Genomic DNA, 20,175 nt, shown 5'->3' with positions numbered 1-20,175 from the left:
GAAAATATGAAGACATGATGATGATGATGGTGGAAGAAAGAAAGATAAGATGGAAGAAAGTGAAAATAAAGGGAAGAAATTACAGCAATATATATGATTAAAAGAGGGTAAAATATGGCGCAGAGAGGTGGAGATCATATGAGAAAAAAAGTTTAAAAAAGAGAATGAGTCAAAATCAAAAGGATGGAAAAAAAAGAAAAGTTGACAAAGGTAGGGAGTCAAGGAAAAAAGGGGGAAAAAGATGAAAAAAAGTCAACATGATGAAGGGATAAACATGAAAATGACATAACAAAACATCAAACTGAAGGAGGAGCAGAAACTTGAATCACTGAAATACAAGTTTCTTTTTCTGTAAATACAATAAAGATGAAGATGAGTCTACGTCTGGGCATCAGTCAGAGAGCTTAATCTTTCTTCACCCAGCAGTCATGAACAACAAGATCAGGTTAAGTTGTGTTTGTTTCTACCTGAAAAATGTTAAAACTCTCTCTGGCTCAGCTCTGCTTTGCCTCTCCACCCTGAGACAGAGTAAACTTGTCTTTAAAGCAGTGATACTCAACACTTGGCTCTTTTGTGATGATTTGTGGCCCTTTAAGTCTACATTTGAAATATTATTCCCCCGGAAAACCATAAAAGGGGAAACTTTGACCTCAGAATTATCCATTGCAATCTGTTTCCCACATTTCTACAGGAGGCTTAAATTGTCAAACTTTATTGTCAACCTTTTTTTGTCTTTTTTGTCAACAATTAAGCTCTTTGGTTGAGCAGGATTGAGTTACACTGCTCTTAAGCTTTTATACTCTACTATGTACTGCTGCCCTCATAGTGTTAGTGTGCTCTTCTCTGTCAAGCAGGCCGTAGGACTTTAACACATTTAACAGAGGCCTATCTGTGTTGCTTTATATATAAATAACAGGGATACATTGATGTATAAGCAGGGTACATGTTAGAGCTGGGCAATTAATAGAAAAATAACCAAAACTAACAATTAGAGCCTCTAACTGGAATAAACCTGCTGTGTCAATTATTTCAGTTTTTTTCCCTTGTAATACTCTCTATTAATGTGCCAACCTCCAAACTACTGGCTGTTTAGTCACGTGATAGGTAGCCAGGTGTTGAAAGGTGTGTAGCCTGCTGGAAACCCAAGAGAAGAAGAAGTACTAGTCATGCTCTCATTCCCATCCAGTCCACTAAAACTCAAACACTCACTTAGATTTGAGTGTTTGCAGTGAAATCTTTCTATAATGTTGATTCGTTTTAGCGCACTAAGCCCAGACAGGAGAAAAAAAGCAAAAAAATGAGTGAATAAAAAACGCAAAGGCAACCATTTTTCTCATAAAAACATTTGCAGCTGAGCTGGCTATCAGCTAATTTTTATTTCTGACTCTGGTATGGGTGGTTTCAGTGAGTAATTTCTCAGTGTATCCCTAGTAAATGATAAGAAGTGAGATATCAGTGGATGGTAAAATCTTCCTACTTGCACAAATGAAGCTGCACAAATCTGTATTTCAGTCCACTTTAGCAAAGTTAATTTTCTTTCATGTCTTGGCTGAATTATTGATGAGGATCACTGATTTCAGGTCTGAGTTCACTTTGCTCTCCCTGTTAAACTCCTCCCTGTGTGAGTTATAACATTTCGGAGAATGCTACAGACACAATTAGCACTCAGGTGAAGACTCAAATCCTCTGGCTACAGTTAAACATTGAGATTCTTCCTGCACACGATGGAGCTGGGAGGATTTGACAGAGATATCCACAGTAAGACCTCAGCTGTCGGTTCAGATCTGGCAGCCATCGCTGAGGTTAAATGCTTAATGGGAGAACTAAATCAGTGATCAATGTTTAATGCCGGGGCCTGAGGCGATTCCTGAGGGCTGAATACAAGATGGCTGAACGCCAGCGGCAACAGAGAGGAGAGAGAGAGAGAGAAAAAGGTCTGTAGAGAAACACAGGCTGCTGCTTCAGGCTCACCTAGAAACATTTACAGTTCACAGGCTTTCACACACTCGTATTAACATGGAAAGCACAAACTATGACTGGCAGCAGTTACTGTGGATCTACAAAATGATGTTAAATGTGCTCATTTTATGGCCTTTTATCAATTAGTCTACAAAAGGTTCTTTGGTCAATCAAGAGGACCTATGACACAGCAAAATGTCTCATTTTTGACACCTTTGTGGATAAAACAACTTAAAATAAATATCTACTTGAATAGAAAACAAAACTATAAAGTTGTTAGATTGGTTAAACATATCAAGGAAACTTTTACAGCCAGGCTAAGCTGATATTGTTATTTTCTTTTGAGTCATGATAAAGGATCAGAGGAAAATCAGTAATTTGAATTCACCTTCTGGAGACAAAGAATATCTGAACCACTGTGCCTTTTTGTGAGCCTTTATAACAGTAGAGCAGATATTTTAGCTTTGTGCTAAAGGAAATTCCATGGAGCTACAAAAACGCAAAACCAATTAAAATCAAGGCCATGTTAAAGGTACAATCTGAAGAATTTTTGCACTGAAATGTCTACATTAATCAAGAATGATAACCCTCTTGCTTGAGTCTTTAAGTTGAATATATTAGCTCAACATTTTTAACGATTTTAAGCCAGAGAAATTCTTTTTCATTTTTGTGCCGCTTACCTGTAATGGACCACATTTATTTTCTGCCATTGGCTTTGCATTCTGTCTCCCAAGCGCCCTCTATTGTGTAGCACTCCATCGCCATTGCCCATCTCACCATCTGACCTCCATTACATTTTAGACCCACCAGACATTTCTAAGCTGCTCACCTCCACCCAGCTCTGCTGCTTACTTAAACTAAGGACTGTTTGATGAAAACTGTGATTATAATAAACTCCTTGTCATTGTAAACTTCATGAAGACCATCTTTTCCTCCTCTTCCTTCCAAGCCTCTTCCTCTCCATTATAATCTGTTTAAAACATCTATCCTCATCGAAAAATCTTTTACCAGATTTATAATTTCACCACCAACATTGCTACTGAAAACACTGTTAGTTTAGTGCTGTGAAGAAATGTACTCTATCTTTATCCTCTGATTTTCTTTAGGTAGTTCTACATCTTCCTCTACTATCGTTTCTGCTTCTTCTTTTGCTACTGTTTCTTCTACGACTACTTTTACTTCTCCTCTGAATGTTCCTGCACCACTATTTCTTCTTCTGCTACTTCTGCTTTAGTTTCGTCTTCTACTCCTTTTTCTGCTTCTTCTTTGTCTACTAACTCTGTTTTATCTTTTTTTTATTCTTCTCTTATTTATAACTTTACAGCTATTAACATTTTCTGCAGTGTTTTTCACTGAATTTCCGCTCTGCAAGGAAAAACTTTTTTTTCTAGATATTATTGAAGTCATAGTGGGTGATGGTGTACTGGATCACCTTGTATCTTCAAATTATCATAATATTCTGTTCTCTTTATGTATGTCACAGATAAAGCAAATTATTGTGAGCTTTTTCAATATAATGCTGACCAGTTCATTGACATCACCAATCAATGTGACTTCAGTAATACAGAGAAGCGTTATCACCTCTTTGACCATAGTGTTATCACTATACTAATGCTGCAGAAACTTTGTAAAAGCAAAATTCATGGTACAGCTATTGTGTTGAGTTGCATTACATTGCATAGGTGGTCATAATCATATGACAAATCAGAAAAGGGCTTACATTAAATGCATATCAAATAACGTTAAAGAAAATTCAAGTGTTTTCTGAAACATTTTCCTTCTCTTAAACAAAAAGTCTCCATTAAACCAGAGGGGAAAAAAAACATTAGAAAAGACAATCAGCACACACAGAGTAGCAGCATGTTATCAAATTAAACCAGCAGACAGACATCTGATCAGTCTCCCAGCTTATGCAATGTTTATATGTGAGTGTGTCTGACTTACGCAGCTGCGGGAGGGGCCAATGTTTTGGGGACGCGACCCAATGACGGTTCCACTCAGGCTGCGAGCGATTCGTCTGAGGTTTTCTGCGCTGTAGTTCTCGTCCTCATGCGACACCTGCACAGAAGACTGAGGTCATGATCACATGGACTAAAGAAACTACAACTTCTGGAGGCTACAACTTAAACTAATAAATACATCAGAATATTCCAGCATTACCGTGAAACCTCACCAGAGCTGTATTTACTCCCAGTGCATTATGGATTTAGGGAAATTATAGTTGAAATAGGTTAGAGCACGACTATTCACTCAAACAGAACTAAACCACCTACCACCTGGTTTTGTGGCTGTCTGAAGGCCATACAGTATAAGTCTTTAAAACCTTGATGGTAAAACCCCAAGCTCAGATGAATCCAACATTTAGATGCCATACACTTCAAGCCAACCTGACCCTTGTGTTGTGTTTCAGGCCTGCATTTGATAAGGCAATGTAGCAACGGATTATAACATTGTGAAAACACAGATTGTACTGAATTTGTCAGGTCAAATCCATCCATCCATCCTTTCATACATACATACATACATACATCCATTGTGTATATAACTAATTCAAAGTGCCCTCTCCTCTCCTGTATGTGCCACACTGTCATAAACTAATAGTAGTTCATAGCTACTGAATGCACGGCCCATGTATCCATGGCTCTTTCCGATAGATCAAAAAATTTCATTGTGAACATGAATGTTCGGCATATTCTTCTTAAATTCTCTACATGTACACTGGCGGCCAGGGTTCAAGTCTAGCCTGTGGCTTCTTTCCTGCATGTCTCGCCTCCAAGCTGCCATCCCTATTTCTGACTCTGCCCACTGTCCAACACTCTAAACAAAGGCATAAAAAGCACAAAAATTAATCTTTTTAAAAAGGGCTCTAGAGGTATTGGGTGCTGCTTTACCAGCTACTGAGCTTTTACTTTTTAGCAACTGTATACCTTACAAAGGGAAATAACCGCCAGATGCTAGTTGTAGTTTCTTGTTATTGTTTTCAGGCTGCCTTAATGTGTCTTATGTGCGTATTAATTTCCCAATAAGGCTGACAGTGATAATGAAATTTGGCAGATCTAAATTGTGTCCCTGCAGATTTTAAATCCAGGCTCAGCTGCTGTCATGCTGAGAAGCCAAAAACCTTACCTACATGACAAAACTGTTTGTTTTGTCATGTAGGCAAGGTTTGTTCATTGACTCCAGTCGCTAATATTTATTTTTCATAAGCTGTAGCTTCAGCCCTCTTTTTAAGCCTCCTTCCTTTATCAAGCACCATGCTAGTCAGGGCTGGGATTTCACTTTTTTGTAAACCTGCCACTGTGGCATGTGGATTCAGAAACCTACCAGCTGCAAACATTTTTGACCAGCCACTCCATTTTAACAAGCAACATTATTTAATGAGGTATGATGTAATAATCAAGGCTTATAGTAGTCAAGTTGCAAGCTATTTTATAAGATAGAGTTGGTGTATAAATGATCCAAACTGTTGTTAAGTTTAAACCATATTTTTACAAACTCATACTGTACTCAATCATGCAAACTTTGCTGCACTTCCTGTGGGAAGGACTGTAAATTCATAGGTGTTCTCCTAGATGATGAAAGGCAGACTTGCTAGAATTTATTATTTTGTGCACATTTCGTGCAGTCTCATGCTAAAATTCAGGCTTCATTTAACTACTGGACTTGTGAAAAGCAAAGCACAACACTGTTTAAAACACAAGCAACTGGAATACCAATTTTAATCTCCTTTGAGTGAGACTGTTAGCAGTGATGATCATATTCTATGTTTTGTTATAGTAGCTGATTTAGTGGTTGGCCAGTCTGCTTAGACAGCTGACAATGATTGGTTGACATTTGATTGGTGCATCTACAATAAAGGTAAGTGCAATCCCAGATTGCATCTAAAAAAGTCAGAGCAGCAGTACAGAGGGTTTAAACTCACTTCTTTTTAACTCCAAACCAATAGATTTGTTTCTTTTTGTCATGTCAACCCAAATTCACACTGACTGAAATGTATGAGGCTTAGAAATAAGTCATTTATTGTTAAGTGCACAGATTGAGTGGTTATTTCTACAGCTGCTTACACATAAAAAAGACACAAAAAACACTAGTCAGTTGTTTACTCTGTACTAGATCAGTTTTGGGTCTGCTGTCTATGAAGGATGAAATCTGCAAAGAATAAAAACCCTACCTCAAACTTTTTAACTACAGCAAGATCTGAAATATATTATTCTGAAGTCTAAAACACTCACAAGCCCGGGAAGGGGTGTGATGAAACTGAGATTATGTAGCTGTTTGGCAGCTGTGAAATTGCTTTGAGCAAACGATCACATAACACATTATTAAAGGGAATGGCCAAAACACACATAAACAAACAAAACACACAGAAAGAGATTCATACACACAGTCATTTGTACCTTATGAGTAGGTGTAACTGGTGTTCTGTAGGCGTATCTCTCAATCTCAGCTGTTGGTGTTTTTGAACGTCCAAATCCTGACAGCATCCTCCTCACACCTACACACACAACAAACACACTCTTTTAGGAACCACAGGCACTTTAGAATCAGTCACAACAGTAGTTACAGTTAAGAACACTCCTGTCATACATTTTACCATTTTATTGCAAAATAGATTTCACAGTTTTACTTAGTGGAGAAGGCTCTGCTCAAAAAATGCTCTTTGGGTTAGTTGAGTAGATTGCTTTGACTTTCCAGGGGGCGCATAGCTAGAAACCCCCATATGGATAGATACATTAATGACAATGTATACTGAATACAATAAAATTGGTTCAAAAGCAATTAATCCAAAGTTTAATCCAAACATTCAAGTGTCTTTTACAATTTTTACAAAAGTCCTACTGTTCTTGTTTATATTTATTTAAATTCTTAATCAAAATGAGAATAACATAAAAATCCCCTTGATTATGACTATTGATATTAAATTTACAATAGGAGCAAAAATCACATTAAGTTTTTTTTCCCTAAATTGTTTATTATCCGTTTATTTGATCTGAGTTAACTTTAATGCCCTCAGGCCGCTGCTTTATTGCGCCCTCCTTAGTTTTTGGCACATTAAGGTCAAGGAAATTGTGATGAAAATTTTCTTGACCTTATTGTATCAAAAACTAAGGAGCTTACACAAGATAAAACCAAACACTTAAAGCAAAAAAAACCTCAAAGTATTTACAATTACCTAAAAATAGCTGTGTATTAAATCGAAATCTCAGTATTGGGGGAGAAAAAATTGTTCAGCCCCAGACTCTACTATTGGTAGGCTTAAATTAGGTTGCATCTACAGTGCAGGCCAAAGCGACATGAATCTGATTTTTTTGACTATATGGCTCAGAACAGCTTATGTGTTGTAAAACCTGATCTTTGTAAATCTGATTTGGATGACTTTTATTATACAGGAGTCTTACAGGAGTCTGAAATAGGCTCCTCTCAGCTGGCAGCTGGAGTGCCACCTCCATTAAGCCATATCCATTTCCTGAGAGGGGTGGAGTCAGACAGCTCATTAACATTTAAAACCTAGAAAAGCACTCAGAAAGTGCAGACCTCTGCAAATAGCCCTATCTCCCAATAGTAAAGAATCCTTTAAAAAATCTTCAGTATGACCCAAACTTTGTGATGAGTGTAAATTCAGTCATCTAGTTTGTATATTCTGACATCACCAGGCAGCCTCCACTGCCATTGGCTGTGCGTTTTCTCCTAAAGCTTCTACCACATTTCTGGGGGTAAATTTACTCATCTAATTTGATTTTTCTGACATCACCAGGCAGCCTTCACCAGCATTAGCTGTGCTTTTTCTCCCATGGCTTCTACTCTAGGCTTCTACCATGTGTCTACCTCCGTGGTGTTTTTCATTCCTATTCACTCCTATTCACGGTGTTTTTGAGTTATGTTGCTAACAAACAAACTAATAATCGTATAACCTCCTTGGCGGAGGTAAAAAGTGGCTCACACTACAAACTATCTTGAATTAGAGCACTGTCAGCCAAAGATTGATGGACAGCACTTGCTAAGCATCCTGTTAAGTCTGTCAACAAGTTTGAGGCCTGAAATGTAGAAATGATAACACTTCCAGTATATTTTCTAAAGAGAAAGCGTGATCCTTTTCAAGGCTTATCTTGAGCTACCTGCGTTTTCACATAAAGCTTTCGTTCTGAAGTGGTTTCCAGGACAATATTCAATTAATTAAGTCACTTGCAGAATTGATATGCCCTTTCTTGGAGTCTTTGCAAAAACTTTCTTAGTGAGCCTCGATTATCTTGTTTTAATGATTGTAGAAAGCTAAACTCAGTGTCTGGGCAGCAAAAACATCTTTGGGTGTCATATCATACCTGGTTTGTTTGTGGCTGGCTGAGGACTTACTCCTCTGCTGCTGCCCCGGTGCATGCTGGGAGCAAGCAGACTGGCCTGGTACAGAGAGTCCAGCTCTGACAACTCCTCATCTGGCATTGTTCCCCCTCCTCCTGCTGCATTCTGGGAGCCATAGTATCTGTTGACGTTCTCTGCCCATCGCTCCACAGGCATGGTTGCTCTGTACTCATGAGTTGGGGGTATGGAAGGGTTCAGACTGGGTCGGCTCACAGGCGGTGGGGGGGCAATGGAGGGGGACTCTGGTGGGGAATAAGAGCTGATTGGTTGGTCAACAGGGGAATCGACAACATCAGAATGGTCGAGGTTTAGGCAGGTCCAGTTCCTGGTTGTGTTAGCAGAAGGAGGCAGGGCTGGTCTGGAGATTTGGGGGTGTGTGATCTGAGGGTAAGTGTAACTCTCCTCCTCCTCCTCCTCCTCCTTCATCAGACGACACCTGTCCCCGGAACCAACAGGTGATGGGGTTTGTGAGTAGGGCCTGTGCTGTGGGGTTTCCCTTGTTGGGATGGGCACAGGGGCTGTTCTGGTCCATTTCGCAGGGAGTTCCTCCTCCTCAGGTGGAGGCCGTGGAGCAAAGTCTTCAGTCTGCTCCAGTGGGTCCACACACACAGCTGGGAGAGATCCAGTGCTGGCGAGAGGTTTTCCAAAGCGAGAGCAAGGACCTCTGGTTCTGCTCTCTTCTCTGGATGAACCTGTAGCGGCACCAATGCTGGAGCTGGAGCCAACTGAGCCAGGAAGAAGGGGCTTGAGAAGGCAGGAAGAGAGAGGTGGGGCCTGCTGGTCCAGTTTGGCAGCTGATTGGTCCCCCTGTCCCTCAGTCAGAAGTATTTGGAGCGGGAGAGGCTTTTCACTGAAAGGAGAGAGAAAGAGAGAGAGAGATTGGGTAAGAACGTGTATTTGTTGGACTGCAGGGTGTTAAGAGCAGATGGTGGTGTTTGGGAGCACTGACTTGTGTGAGGGTTTCCTAGGGAGCTTAAGTGATCTCTTACCAAAGTTTACCCAATTATCTGAGTATCAATTCAGAGTCCGTAGGCGATGAATGGGTTTTTGGTTTCAGAAGAATTATTTTTAATTTAAAGCCAAAGAAGAATTTTCCAAAATAGAGGGAAGATTAATCTGAAGCTTTAAAGCTGAAATATCGTACACATGTGACACTACAAGTCTACTGACTGGATGAGCAAACTACAGGTGATACCTTGGCTGTTCCTGGAGCTGCTGCTCCTCCTCCTGTTGTTGCTCTGGTTGTTGTGTGCCTGCCTCTGAGTCCTGCTGTTTCTGCTGCAGCATTTGCATGCGTTGCTGCAGACTGCGTGCTCTCCTCATGCAGCGCTGCAGCCGGCTGTGACTACTAGCTCCACTCTCAGCCGCCAGCAGCTGCAGTTTGGCTGCAGCCAGGTCATATGTCAACAGAAAATATACAAAAACAAAGAGAGAAAGAATAAAAAATGAAAAAGAAAAGAAAGATGCAGAAATTAACTTGTGATGATTTCATGCAAAAATCTTAAAAACAAATAATCATCCAAAATCAAAATATCATACCACTAACATGATGGTGTGTGTTTTTTTTAATGGGATGACGGCCATGAGAAACACTAGTAGTAAAGGACAAATGAAACGTGTTTGTTCTTAAAAATGAAATGTTAAAATCATATTTTGAAAATATCACATGAAAAAAATTTAATCAAACCAAGAACATTTTGCCGAAGAGACTGAAACGAAGATGATGATTCTAGTTTATTTAAATTTGTGTCTTTTGTGGTTTAGAAAAATTAAATTTTGTTGTACGTATCCCTCATGCTGTGGACCTGCTTAATTTCATATATACATGAGCTTTTTTTCATGAGAGATAATCAGAAAAATGAAAATATTCAAATGTGTTGAATGTATTTAAACAAGCATTTTAATGATCTAACAAAAATAAACTTTCTGTAAAAAGCGAGGGGTCAAACTCCCCTTGGAGTATGTTGTTCTCAGCTCTATGTGCACACTCACAACCCTTCCCTGATACTGTTGATGTCGCACATTTTTTTTAATTTATAGAGTGACTAAACTCTAGAAGTTTGGCTGAAATGCGTCTACCCTGGTATTTCTTTAACTGCCTTTAGAGCACCTTTAAAGTTATTTACACATTTACAATGCACTGAAATGAAATAGCCAACTAAAAACACTGTTAACATAAAAATGAACTGGGTGACTTGGGTCTAAACAGGTTGATGATGTCAGATGCTACCAACTCAGCCAATAGAAAAATTTAGTTGCAGTTGCCAGGTTTCAACCTGTAGAGGGCAGTCACCATCAGCGTTTCTTACACAAAGAGCTTTAAAACTCTGTGCACAAATGTTGACGGCAGGATCTAAACTATTCATAGAGAATAGTACAGTGCATTCAGAAACCAACCAGACCCCCTTCACTTTTTTCAAGTTTGTTATGGTGCAGCCTGATACTACAGTCGAAAAAGGTTAACTTCTATTCTCATTAATCTACACTCTGTACCTCATCATGACAAAGTGAAAACATTTTTTTCCTTATTTATTAAAATGAAAAACTGAAATATTACATCAATATAAGTATTCTGACCCTTTGTAATGACACTTGAAATTTAGTACCACCTCTGGTAAATTATATTGATTGGACATGGTTTGGTAAGGCACACACCTCTCTGTAGAAGGCCTCACAGCTGACAATGCATATAAGAGCAAAAAACCAAGCCATGAGGCCAAAGGAGCTGTCGGCAGAGCTCAGAGACAGACAAAAAAAAATTCTGTTGCAGTGAAAGTTCCAAAGAGCAAAGAGCCTCCATAATTCTCAAATGGAAGACGTTTGGCATGACTTTTCCAGAACAGAAAACTAAACAAGAGAAAACTAAAAAATGGAAAGACTGCTAAAGTGTGAGGAGAGAGATAAACTAGCAAGATGCTGGGGAAGGCAGAGACAGAGTGAGGTACCCTGATGGGGGCTAGCACTCACCCCGCCTGTCCAGGCTGAGGCATAAATTCACAGACTCACATAAATCTTACTACTATAATTGGAGAGTTGTCTATCTGTTTGGATGAGACAATCTGCAAACCTCCCTGTTGCTTAAATTGTGTTTCATACCTCTCAGAGGACTTCTTGGTATACTGGTTTGAAACTGGAACCATGACAAAATCATAAATATTTATAGATTTTCAAAAAACTCCAAAACTAAACTGCTGTTTTGGCTTCAGTTTGTTTCCCCTCACGTTTCCATCCACCAATACGGCTGACGTGCTCACTTCCTGTTTGTGTAGTTGCTCTGTTGTTGTGTTTCTCTAAGCGTCGATTGTGCTACAGTTACATTTTTTACTCTTTCTACCACTTATCTCTACTGTTTTATAGCTGTTGTGCATTTAGGCGTACATATAGTTAACAGCAAGCACCCCTTGCAGTTTAGCTGCTTTTCTCTTTGCCTCCCTTTCCTCTTTACCACAAATTAGCCTAGCTTAGCCTCGCTTTCACTGTCTGCTTCTGACCTCTCCTGCTCAGTGTGCCAGATGTTCAGTGTTTCCCTGTCCTCCTTTACTGATAATGGTATGTGTATTAAATGCTTATTTGTAGCTCTGGAGGACAAAGTAAGTCTTTTGGAAACCCGGCTCCACACCACTGAATCCAAACCTTTATTCTCAGCTCTAGCTAGCCCCCTGTAGAGTTTTCATGATCAGGACATTAAAAAGTATTTTGTGCTTTTAGACTTGGAAGACAGAACTTCAAATGGCTGAATGAACTCATCCTTTTCTTGTATTTACACAATGAGAAACTGGCACTAACATAGCTCTTTGCTAGCATTGGGAAGGACATTATCAAATGCTATTTCAAAGCTGAAGCTCTTCCTGCAAAAAACAAAACCAAAAGAGATACATGTTGTTTGGTTGAACAAGCAGCAAAGTTGAACTTTAAAAACTCCTGCAACTGCTCAGATTAGCTGCCTTTGAAAAGAAACTTAAACAAATGGGACACCAGTGAAATTCACATGGATCTTTTCCAATCCATTGCGTTGGTGTACGGTTTCATGATAACGACAAACCCACATCTTTTCTCCTCTGTCACTTTCCTTTACTGACTGCCAATGGATTTGGGACACTCAAAAGCCGTTGAATGTCTGCAGTTTGCAGAGAAGCTCCTATTTACTGTGTGGTCTGAAAATGTCAGTTTTGACATAAGAATTCTTCACTAGGAACTTCACAAAAACAGTACTTGTCTGCGTCTCACAGTCGCTGTACCTTTCAATGTTGTAAACAAACAGAACTCTGGAAGATAATGATGCTGTAAGGGCTTTCTTTTGAAGGAGAGGAGGTTTTTGATCTGCTGAAGCTCCTTTCACTGGTCCGCTTCTCGCCCTGCTGTTTCCGTTTAAATTTTTGAAGCTTTTCTTTAATCATCTTGTCTTTAGTGGCTTGCCAGTGTTTTCTTTTTATCCGTCTTGGTCCCTTTTTGATCATCATGCAGGTTTTTTGTTGATGAAAAGAAATGACTGAGGAGTTTGTTGCTGCAGTGACGACAGTCTGCTGGATGAGGCAGTATTTGTGCCTGTGTTTGGGGAAGTGTGGCTGGCAGAACAAATGAAATGAGAAAAAGATGTGGGTAGTCTAAATGATTAGAGTGTGCATGTGCGTGAATTATGTTACACACAAACATGCTGAAGTCTCAGTGTTGTTGTCAGTTATCAGCAAGCCACTCTGATGACTGTGGTTGCCATTAGCAACCAAGCAGCAGGTTAGTGGGCGGGGGTGAGGTGACCTCATTTATGATGTGTTTATTTGGTAGATAATATGGAAGACTGGGGGATGAATTCACTGAGAACGGAGTGCAGCCACTAGTAATAATATAGACACATCACTTGCCACTGCTATCAGCCTTATGATCTGATAAACAAACTGGGATAATGATACCAAAGCACAAACTAGGGACAGGTATTCAAGTAATCTAGATCTGAACTACATTTAAATATCGGTAAAATCCAAAATTGTGTGTCCCAAGCAAACTGGTCAGAATACTGATATGTTTTCTATCGTTAGTATTGGTCTACTCAGTGCTTCTTTTTTTTAACAGAGACATTGCTTTGGAAAATTCTTTGTTTTACACTTCATAAAATGAATTGCAGACATCCAATGCAGACTTTTCAAGCTTTTTAAACTATCTGTGTGCAAAATGTGCATCACACAGGGAATCTGTGGATGGGAGTATTTATTTAGCATTGGAATCCAGTGAATAAAATGCCCCTTACACCATCCTGGCAGGAACAAGGCTGAACAGAACAGACTGTGTGTAGTTGTTGGGATGATTACCGAAATCTAGTACCAACGTGGAACCATGTGGAAAACATGTCTGATAATACATGTTGCCACTAAACGGAATCAAAACAAAGATTTTGGTGCCACATTTCGGTACTGCTCCACTCCAATGCAACCCCACCAGTGAAATGAAAGGCACAAAGTACCTCGGACCTAACGTAATCCACACATACCTACACTCATTTCAATTAAGTGGCGCATGAACGTCTTTAAAGTGCTTTCGCCGTAAAGTAATGTCTCTTCTCCACGCCAGTGCATCTTTGTCTTATTTACTTGATGAGGTGTCTCTGACACAGCGCCAATGGAGAATTTTTGGCAGAGTCTTTATCTAAATTAAAGTACAATTTGTTTTTGTTATCCCATACCCAAATGGCATCTTTTAAAGCTAATTCTCTGAATTATTTAAGCCTACAGTGCCAAAATGGTACCAAGGAGGGAGGGAGGGATCATAAATAAGGGAAAGCCCTAAATTAGAGAGAGTGCTGTACACTGTTTTAGCAATTCGTCTCTGCAAAAAAGATATAATATTAACAATCAGACGAGGCAGGAACTTCTAGCAATACCTTCTGTCCTTTCCAACTTTGTTTCTGGCATGTGTTGGTCTTACTATGAAATGTTTTAACAGTATGAAAGCAGTCAGAGACGCATGCAGCAGCGTCTCTGCACCGTTGTGGATCAAATCCTTGAACGAGAAACAAAAGTTGTTTGATTTTTACCTGGATGAAAATGTTCTCCCTTCTCTTCCCTGTTATTGTTGCCCTCTCTGTCCTATCAACAAACCTCTCTGACCTGAGGCTCACTGTTAACCTGATGCACGTAACGCGTTCGTTGGTTTCAAAGCAGGGGTGAATCTAAACTTTGGTTGGGGGCCCGGGCCCTGATTTATGCAGGGGGAAATTAAGTTGTACGCACATCAACAACAGATCATCTTTAATTATTATAATATTTTATTTTATGATTTAAATTTACTTTAAAAATAGCCCAAAAAATAAAAATTTAAACAGAGTATGAACCAATGAGTTGTTGACATTTAAAAAAGACTCTTAAAAATAGGTCATTAGACATTTAGTTCAGAGTAGAGGGTAGAGATGTTAGCGAAAAGAACAATTTATCAGTGCTTGGTAAGGTTTACTAATTAATTGTCTGAAGTTGTTTATAGTGGATTTTTAATTTCAAGCTTTAATATATTGTCCAACTTGAAGTTTAAACTTGCCTTTACAATTCTAATAGTATTTTTTAAAGTTGTTGATCACTGACATGTTCATTTCCTTCTAAAAGTTTTGACTAAGGTACGATTAAGCAACAGTACTGCTCTCAAAGTACTGTTTGAGCACCGCTATAGGAAAAAAAACCCAAACAATACCCAACCTGAGACTTTAGATGCAAAAGCTCTCAATGCTTTCCAATGTATGTTCCCCTTGAAAGAGCAGATTGTTTTTACACCATTGATATAATAAAATGATCATAAACCTGTGAAACTTGATAGCAGTATCAATTAAGCTGAAATGCTGCTTATTTTCAGGTTTTTGAACATCTGAAAGACTCAGGCAAAACCAAAATTTTCCTTTTAGAAATTCTGTCAGTGTTCAGTAATTATTAAAAAAAAATAAATCTAATTTTCTCATTTTTAATGGAGGCCAAGGTCATTTCATGTCAGTGATATGTGGTGATTTAGACATTTCAAAGATGATGGTGAATTAAAAACATTATGCAGCAAAACCACACTTTAAAGCACAGTAAAATCCTCTATCTTTTTTCCTTTCCACCGATGTTAATTGGTAGTATGTTGAAATATCCACCTAGATTAGTTCTGATCCATCATCTAATATTATTCTGGAACAGCTCACTTGCAAATGTTGGCCTTTAGGTTCATCCATGGTCAAAAATTCAGTATTAAAAGTGTAAAAGTGGAGTTATGGCTTTAACCCTTTGTGAGAGCTTTGTCAAACTGTTTATTTTGCCTTCTTTGTGCAGATTTAGAGAGTTCAGAAGCTGTGCAATCCTTTTTGTTAATCAGGCCTGGAGAATATTTTCGTGTGTGAGTGTGTGTTAAATTGAGGAGGTGGGATTGGAGATACAAGTGGAAGAAGCTTACAGACTGCTTCGTTAACAGCTGATAGTGCCGCTGCAACTTCCCCCGCCTGTTCCAGACGCACAGACTGGTCCAGCAGAAGTTCCGCCTCCGACACGCATCGTTCAAAGCTGTCGCCTTTACCTACAGCAGCAACACATGGAAATCACACATAAAAACATTTAGTGAGCCTGCATCCAAGGTCATAAAAAAACAAATATTTTGTTATTTGGTCAAATAAGCTGCTAAATTTTCTGCAATTACATCAGTAGAGGGTTGGCCTGAAGTGAAGTTTTAGTTAGCACATTTCAGTATTTTAAATTTTAGCTGTATCTGGCCTTTAGAGAAAAAAAAAATCAAACTACATCAGGAGACAAAATGCTGCTTAAAATGTTATTCTACAAATCAAAATTGAAGGTTGAGAGAGAATTGTGCCAAATGTGCCTCGATAATTTGTAGCTTAGGATTTTAACCAGTTTTTTTAACCAGTTTTTATAGTTTTTTCTAGACTAGTCAGAACAAACATTTTCTTCTTACATTATCAATAGTATTTGGACAATTTGCTCTCACATGAGTGTATGTTAATTATACACTCACAGCTTAAAGAAGGTAAACACTAGTGATGCATGTTAAATATTTTTTTGAACCGGTATCGAAAATTTCCTACTCCTGATGGCCGTTAACCGATAAGAACCGATCATTTTTTTCCAATTGATGAATTTAAGAAAGAAGTTTATTTGATGTATTTATGCACAGCTGGGGGAAAGAAGGGGTTAATATGTGATGAGCAAAGATATTTATAACTAATTGTAACTGACATCACTCGTGTTTAAATCAAAAAACAAAGAACAATTGTGACTTAATAACTGTTGTTTTAGTTAACTTTTTTTGTTAAACATTTTAGTACCAAACAAAGAACAACATATACAAATAACTGACATGTTTTCCCCCTTTCCCTTGAAATGAATTAAAGCATCTTGACAAGTGGTCAATTTTGACATTTCAATCAACTAAACAATAGTTCAGCTGACTCATGTCAAATCAGACATGAAACCAAATGATAACAGGCTGTCATGCTTAACAAATGGAGATGTTTGAGGGTCTGTTTTTCTTTTTTTTTCTTTTTTGCTGCACAAGCCAGAAAAGAGAAAAGAGAGCTGATGTTTTACAGTATATAAAGATTAAAATATGCACTGACCGAAGTCATATCAGAAATAGGTTTAAAAATGTGACGTACACCATCGTCTGTGGCTAAACTTCTGTTCCTAATTTTGATCAGACTGAATAAAACCACATCAAACAGAGCAGGCAGGGATACGTGTGGATACGTGTATGAAAGCAGCAGTGGATCAGGAGACTGTCATACTGATTTTGTCATTATTATCATTGCGCCTTTTGGCTCTGGCAAACTTTCTGCAGTTTCCAATGTCTGCTCAATCAGCACTCTGCCTGGTATTAGCCTTTGGCTTGGTCCTAATGCCCACGGCTAAGGCTAATGGCTACTGCCGCTTCGTTTTAATGTCATTAGGATGAAGACTTTTAAGTGACCGCTGTGTTAAAACTCGAGGACTTTATTCCACTCTTCGGGATCTTGGGGAGCAAATTTTACAAACACTGTCGTGTTATCCTCCCCGTAAATACTGAATAACTCCACCATGTTTTAAGCCTCTTAGCACTGAGGCTGTCTCCTCATCTTCTCTGCTGCTTAGCAGCGGGTCATGTACCGCTGAGCCACCTGCTGTTTCAAAGGTCTTGAGAGAAAGAAAACAAACGCCTTTGCTATCGGTGGATTTTGTCAGTTAGTATTTTATTATCGGGACAATAAAAATATGTAAAATATATGCATTATCAGTGAATGATTTATCAGTACCGATAATTATCGTGCATCCCTAGTAAACACGTTACTGACTTTATAGATAAAGAAAATATTTAGTTAGGCCAAATATTTAAGTTACTGCCACTCAGTTTCAGTTTCAGTGAAGGAATACTGGATGAATTTACAATTCCTGATTTAACTGCTGACATCATATGTATCATTACTGAACTTGTGCTATTACACATTAAAAACAAATGAGAGGCACTGAAACTTTATCTGATGGCAGAAATAGACCAGTTCACAAATATACAAATTAAAACTATAATTTTCTGTGATTTATCTCTCAATGTTTGCAGCAACAATGTCGTTATAAACCTAAAAAACTTTTATGAATCCATCAGCCCTTCTCATTATTAAAGCCTGACAGAAGCAGGCAGCCAGTGATCCTTCCTCTTTGTGCGGTAGAATTGTCATATTTTGAGGTAAATTTTATGTGAGCTTATCTGAAGCAGAAAGCCTGGATTTATAAATAAAGTTATTCACCAGCTTCATGCTTGACGCATGTGATTAGTCACAGTTAAAACAATAATAATATGCTAGTTATGGACATTAATTGCATCGACCAATTAAGGTCCATAACTAGCATATTATTATTGTTTTAACTGTGACTAATCACATGCGTCAAGTATACCAGATTTTACAGTATATTCGAGGGCCGTTTATATTCTAGATTTTATGGTAAATCTCTACACATAACTAGACATACATGCACATACAAACTCACAAGCACACACCCATAAACACATTCACACAAACGGACTACACTACGGTGTGAGTCTTTCTATCTTTTGTCCATCTGCTGAGTTTTGCTCTTTCAGTGGCTCAATGAGGAACATTCCTGTTGTTCAACACAACACAAAAACACACATATATTACACACAGAGAGGTCGGTGACCCTGTGGTGAATTTGGATTGAGCTATACTCTGATATAGATAGGTTTTAGGTGGAAGTTTCTGCAGCTAGAGAAGTATAGAATTCAGATAAATGCCATTATTATTTATTATTTATGTTTTCAGTATAACTTTATGAAAGAATAAAGTGTGTGTGAAAGCATAGGCCCTTCTGTACCCTGGATCTGCAGCTGGTCCAGGTCCAGGTACTTGCTGGGTCGAGGATTGAAGCCAAGTGCTGCCTCCCTCTCCTTCTCCTGTCGTCTCTGCTGCTCCTCCTCCCTTGCCCTCCTCTGCACCTCCTCCTGCAGCTCGTCCAGCTCACTGCGGCCTGCAGGGGGCGTTGCTGAACAAACACACACACACAACTGTCAATATAGTCAACACTGTCACAGAAGATGGCCCAGAAACTGTTGAACTGTCTGGGATTGATAGCACTGATGATGAAATGTTTAAGTCATCTGCTTTGTGAACTGAGGCTCTCGTCTGAGACATTCAGAACAGTCTGGTTTGACAGTAACACTGCAATCATGATAAAAATTACACTAGTTGTTTGAACATGCATTTAACAACACACATACAGACTTATCGTACCAAGTTTCCCCTTGCTGGAGGAGCTGAGCTCCTGCAGCAGAGCGCCACTGCTCTTTGACCTCGAGTTCTTCCACGCCGGTCCTGAGGATGAAGAGGAGGATGGAGCCTTCTTCACAGCACATTCCCTATGGAGAAGCACATGGAGAGATTCAGGTAAGTAAATCTAGATGAAGCTAGTTACTGTTTGAATATTTTGTGCCTCTCCTTTTTAACCTCCTGAAGTACTCGTCTAGCAACATTTCCACCCCAGGTAAATGCAGTCTTGTAGCACATTTCCAAACATGCAAACTTTCTAAGTACATGTGTTATATGGATTATTTTAGTCGCTTTCTCTGTATACATGTAGCCGATGTGTAGTTTATATGATATTAGTCTAACATGATTAGAATTAGTCTATTTATGTTTCAGCACCTGTAAGACTTGCAAGAAGTATGACATTTTAAACATAACACTGAACAAGATTCTTTTCCATGACTTATGCTAGGCAGTGAATAAGAGCTCTTTTTATGGGTTTGTTGCCTTCTTCTAGCATTAAAACACAGCACAAGACAAATCCATAAAGATACAAAACAACATCATTTATAAATACAGACTAAAAGGATAAAACAGTCACTGCACTTCTCGGTATTAAAAACCACCCTGAATGAGTAAGTCTTAAGTTTAGATTTGAAGAGGCCAAATTTAGAGATAACATGCATCTCAGAAGGGAGATTATTCCAGAGCCTGGATGCAGCAACTGAAAAGGCTCGTTCACCCCAGTGTTTATATTTAGACCGAGGCACTTCCAACAAAAGTTGGCTGGATGACCTCAAAGCCCTGCAATGTTCACGAACAGTTAAAATCTCAGATAAATAGGACGGAGCAAGGCCATTCAGCACTTTAAAAACAAACATTAAAACTTGAAATCAATTCAAAAAATGGACCGGAAGCCAATAAAGGGGAAAGAGAATGGGAGTAATGTGCTCTCGTCTGGTTGTGTTTGTTAAAAGATGTGCAGCTGCATTTTGCATTTTGCACAAGTTGTATCTGATTGAGAATTGGGAGATGCCAACATAAAGTTCATTTCAGTAGTCCAGCCTGGAACTTATTAAGGCATGGATAGCTATCTCAAGATCATG

The 20,175-nt window shown here is 38.8% G+C and overlaps 1 protein-coding gene across 3 annotated transcripts in view; it reads right to left on the bottom strand.

The window, feature by feature from the left end:
- Positions 1–20,175, bottom strand: part of usp54a (ubiquitin specific peptidase 54a) — a 98,605-nt gene that overhangs the window by 8,047 nt on the left and 70,383 nt on the right. For all 3 annotated transcript variants that reach the window (XM_041789743.1, XM_041789745.1, XM_041789744.1), the window contains exons 14-20: positions 19,058–19,182; positions 18,642–18,809; positions 15,721–15,840; positions 9,512–9,701; positions 8,280–9,166; positions 6,357–6,454; positions 3,904–4,017 (exon numbers count right to left, since the gene is read on the bottom strand). In XM_041789743.1, coding sequence (XP_041645677.1) covers positions 3,904–4,017; positions 6,357–6,454; positions 8,280–9,166; positions 9,512–9,701; positions 15,721–15,840; positions 18,642–18,809; positions 19,058–19,182 — 1,702 coding nt within the window. The remainder of the gene's footprint in view (positions 1–3,903; positions 4,018–6,356; positions 6,455–8,279; positions 9,167–9,511; positions 9,702–15,720; positions 15,841–18,641; positions 18,810–19,057; positions 19,183–20,175) is intronic.

This window comes from Cheilinus undulatus, linkage group 6 (genome assembly GCF_018320785.1).
Source record: "Cheilinus undulatus linkage group 6, ASM1832078v1, whole genome shotgun sequence".
Classification (NCBI taxonomy): domain Eukaryota; kingdom Metazoa; phylum Chordata; class Actinopteri; order Labriformes; family Labridae; genus Cheilinus; species Cheilinus undulatus.
This window is presented reverse-complemented; position numbering and strand designations above follow the sequence as displayed.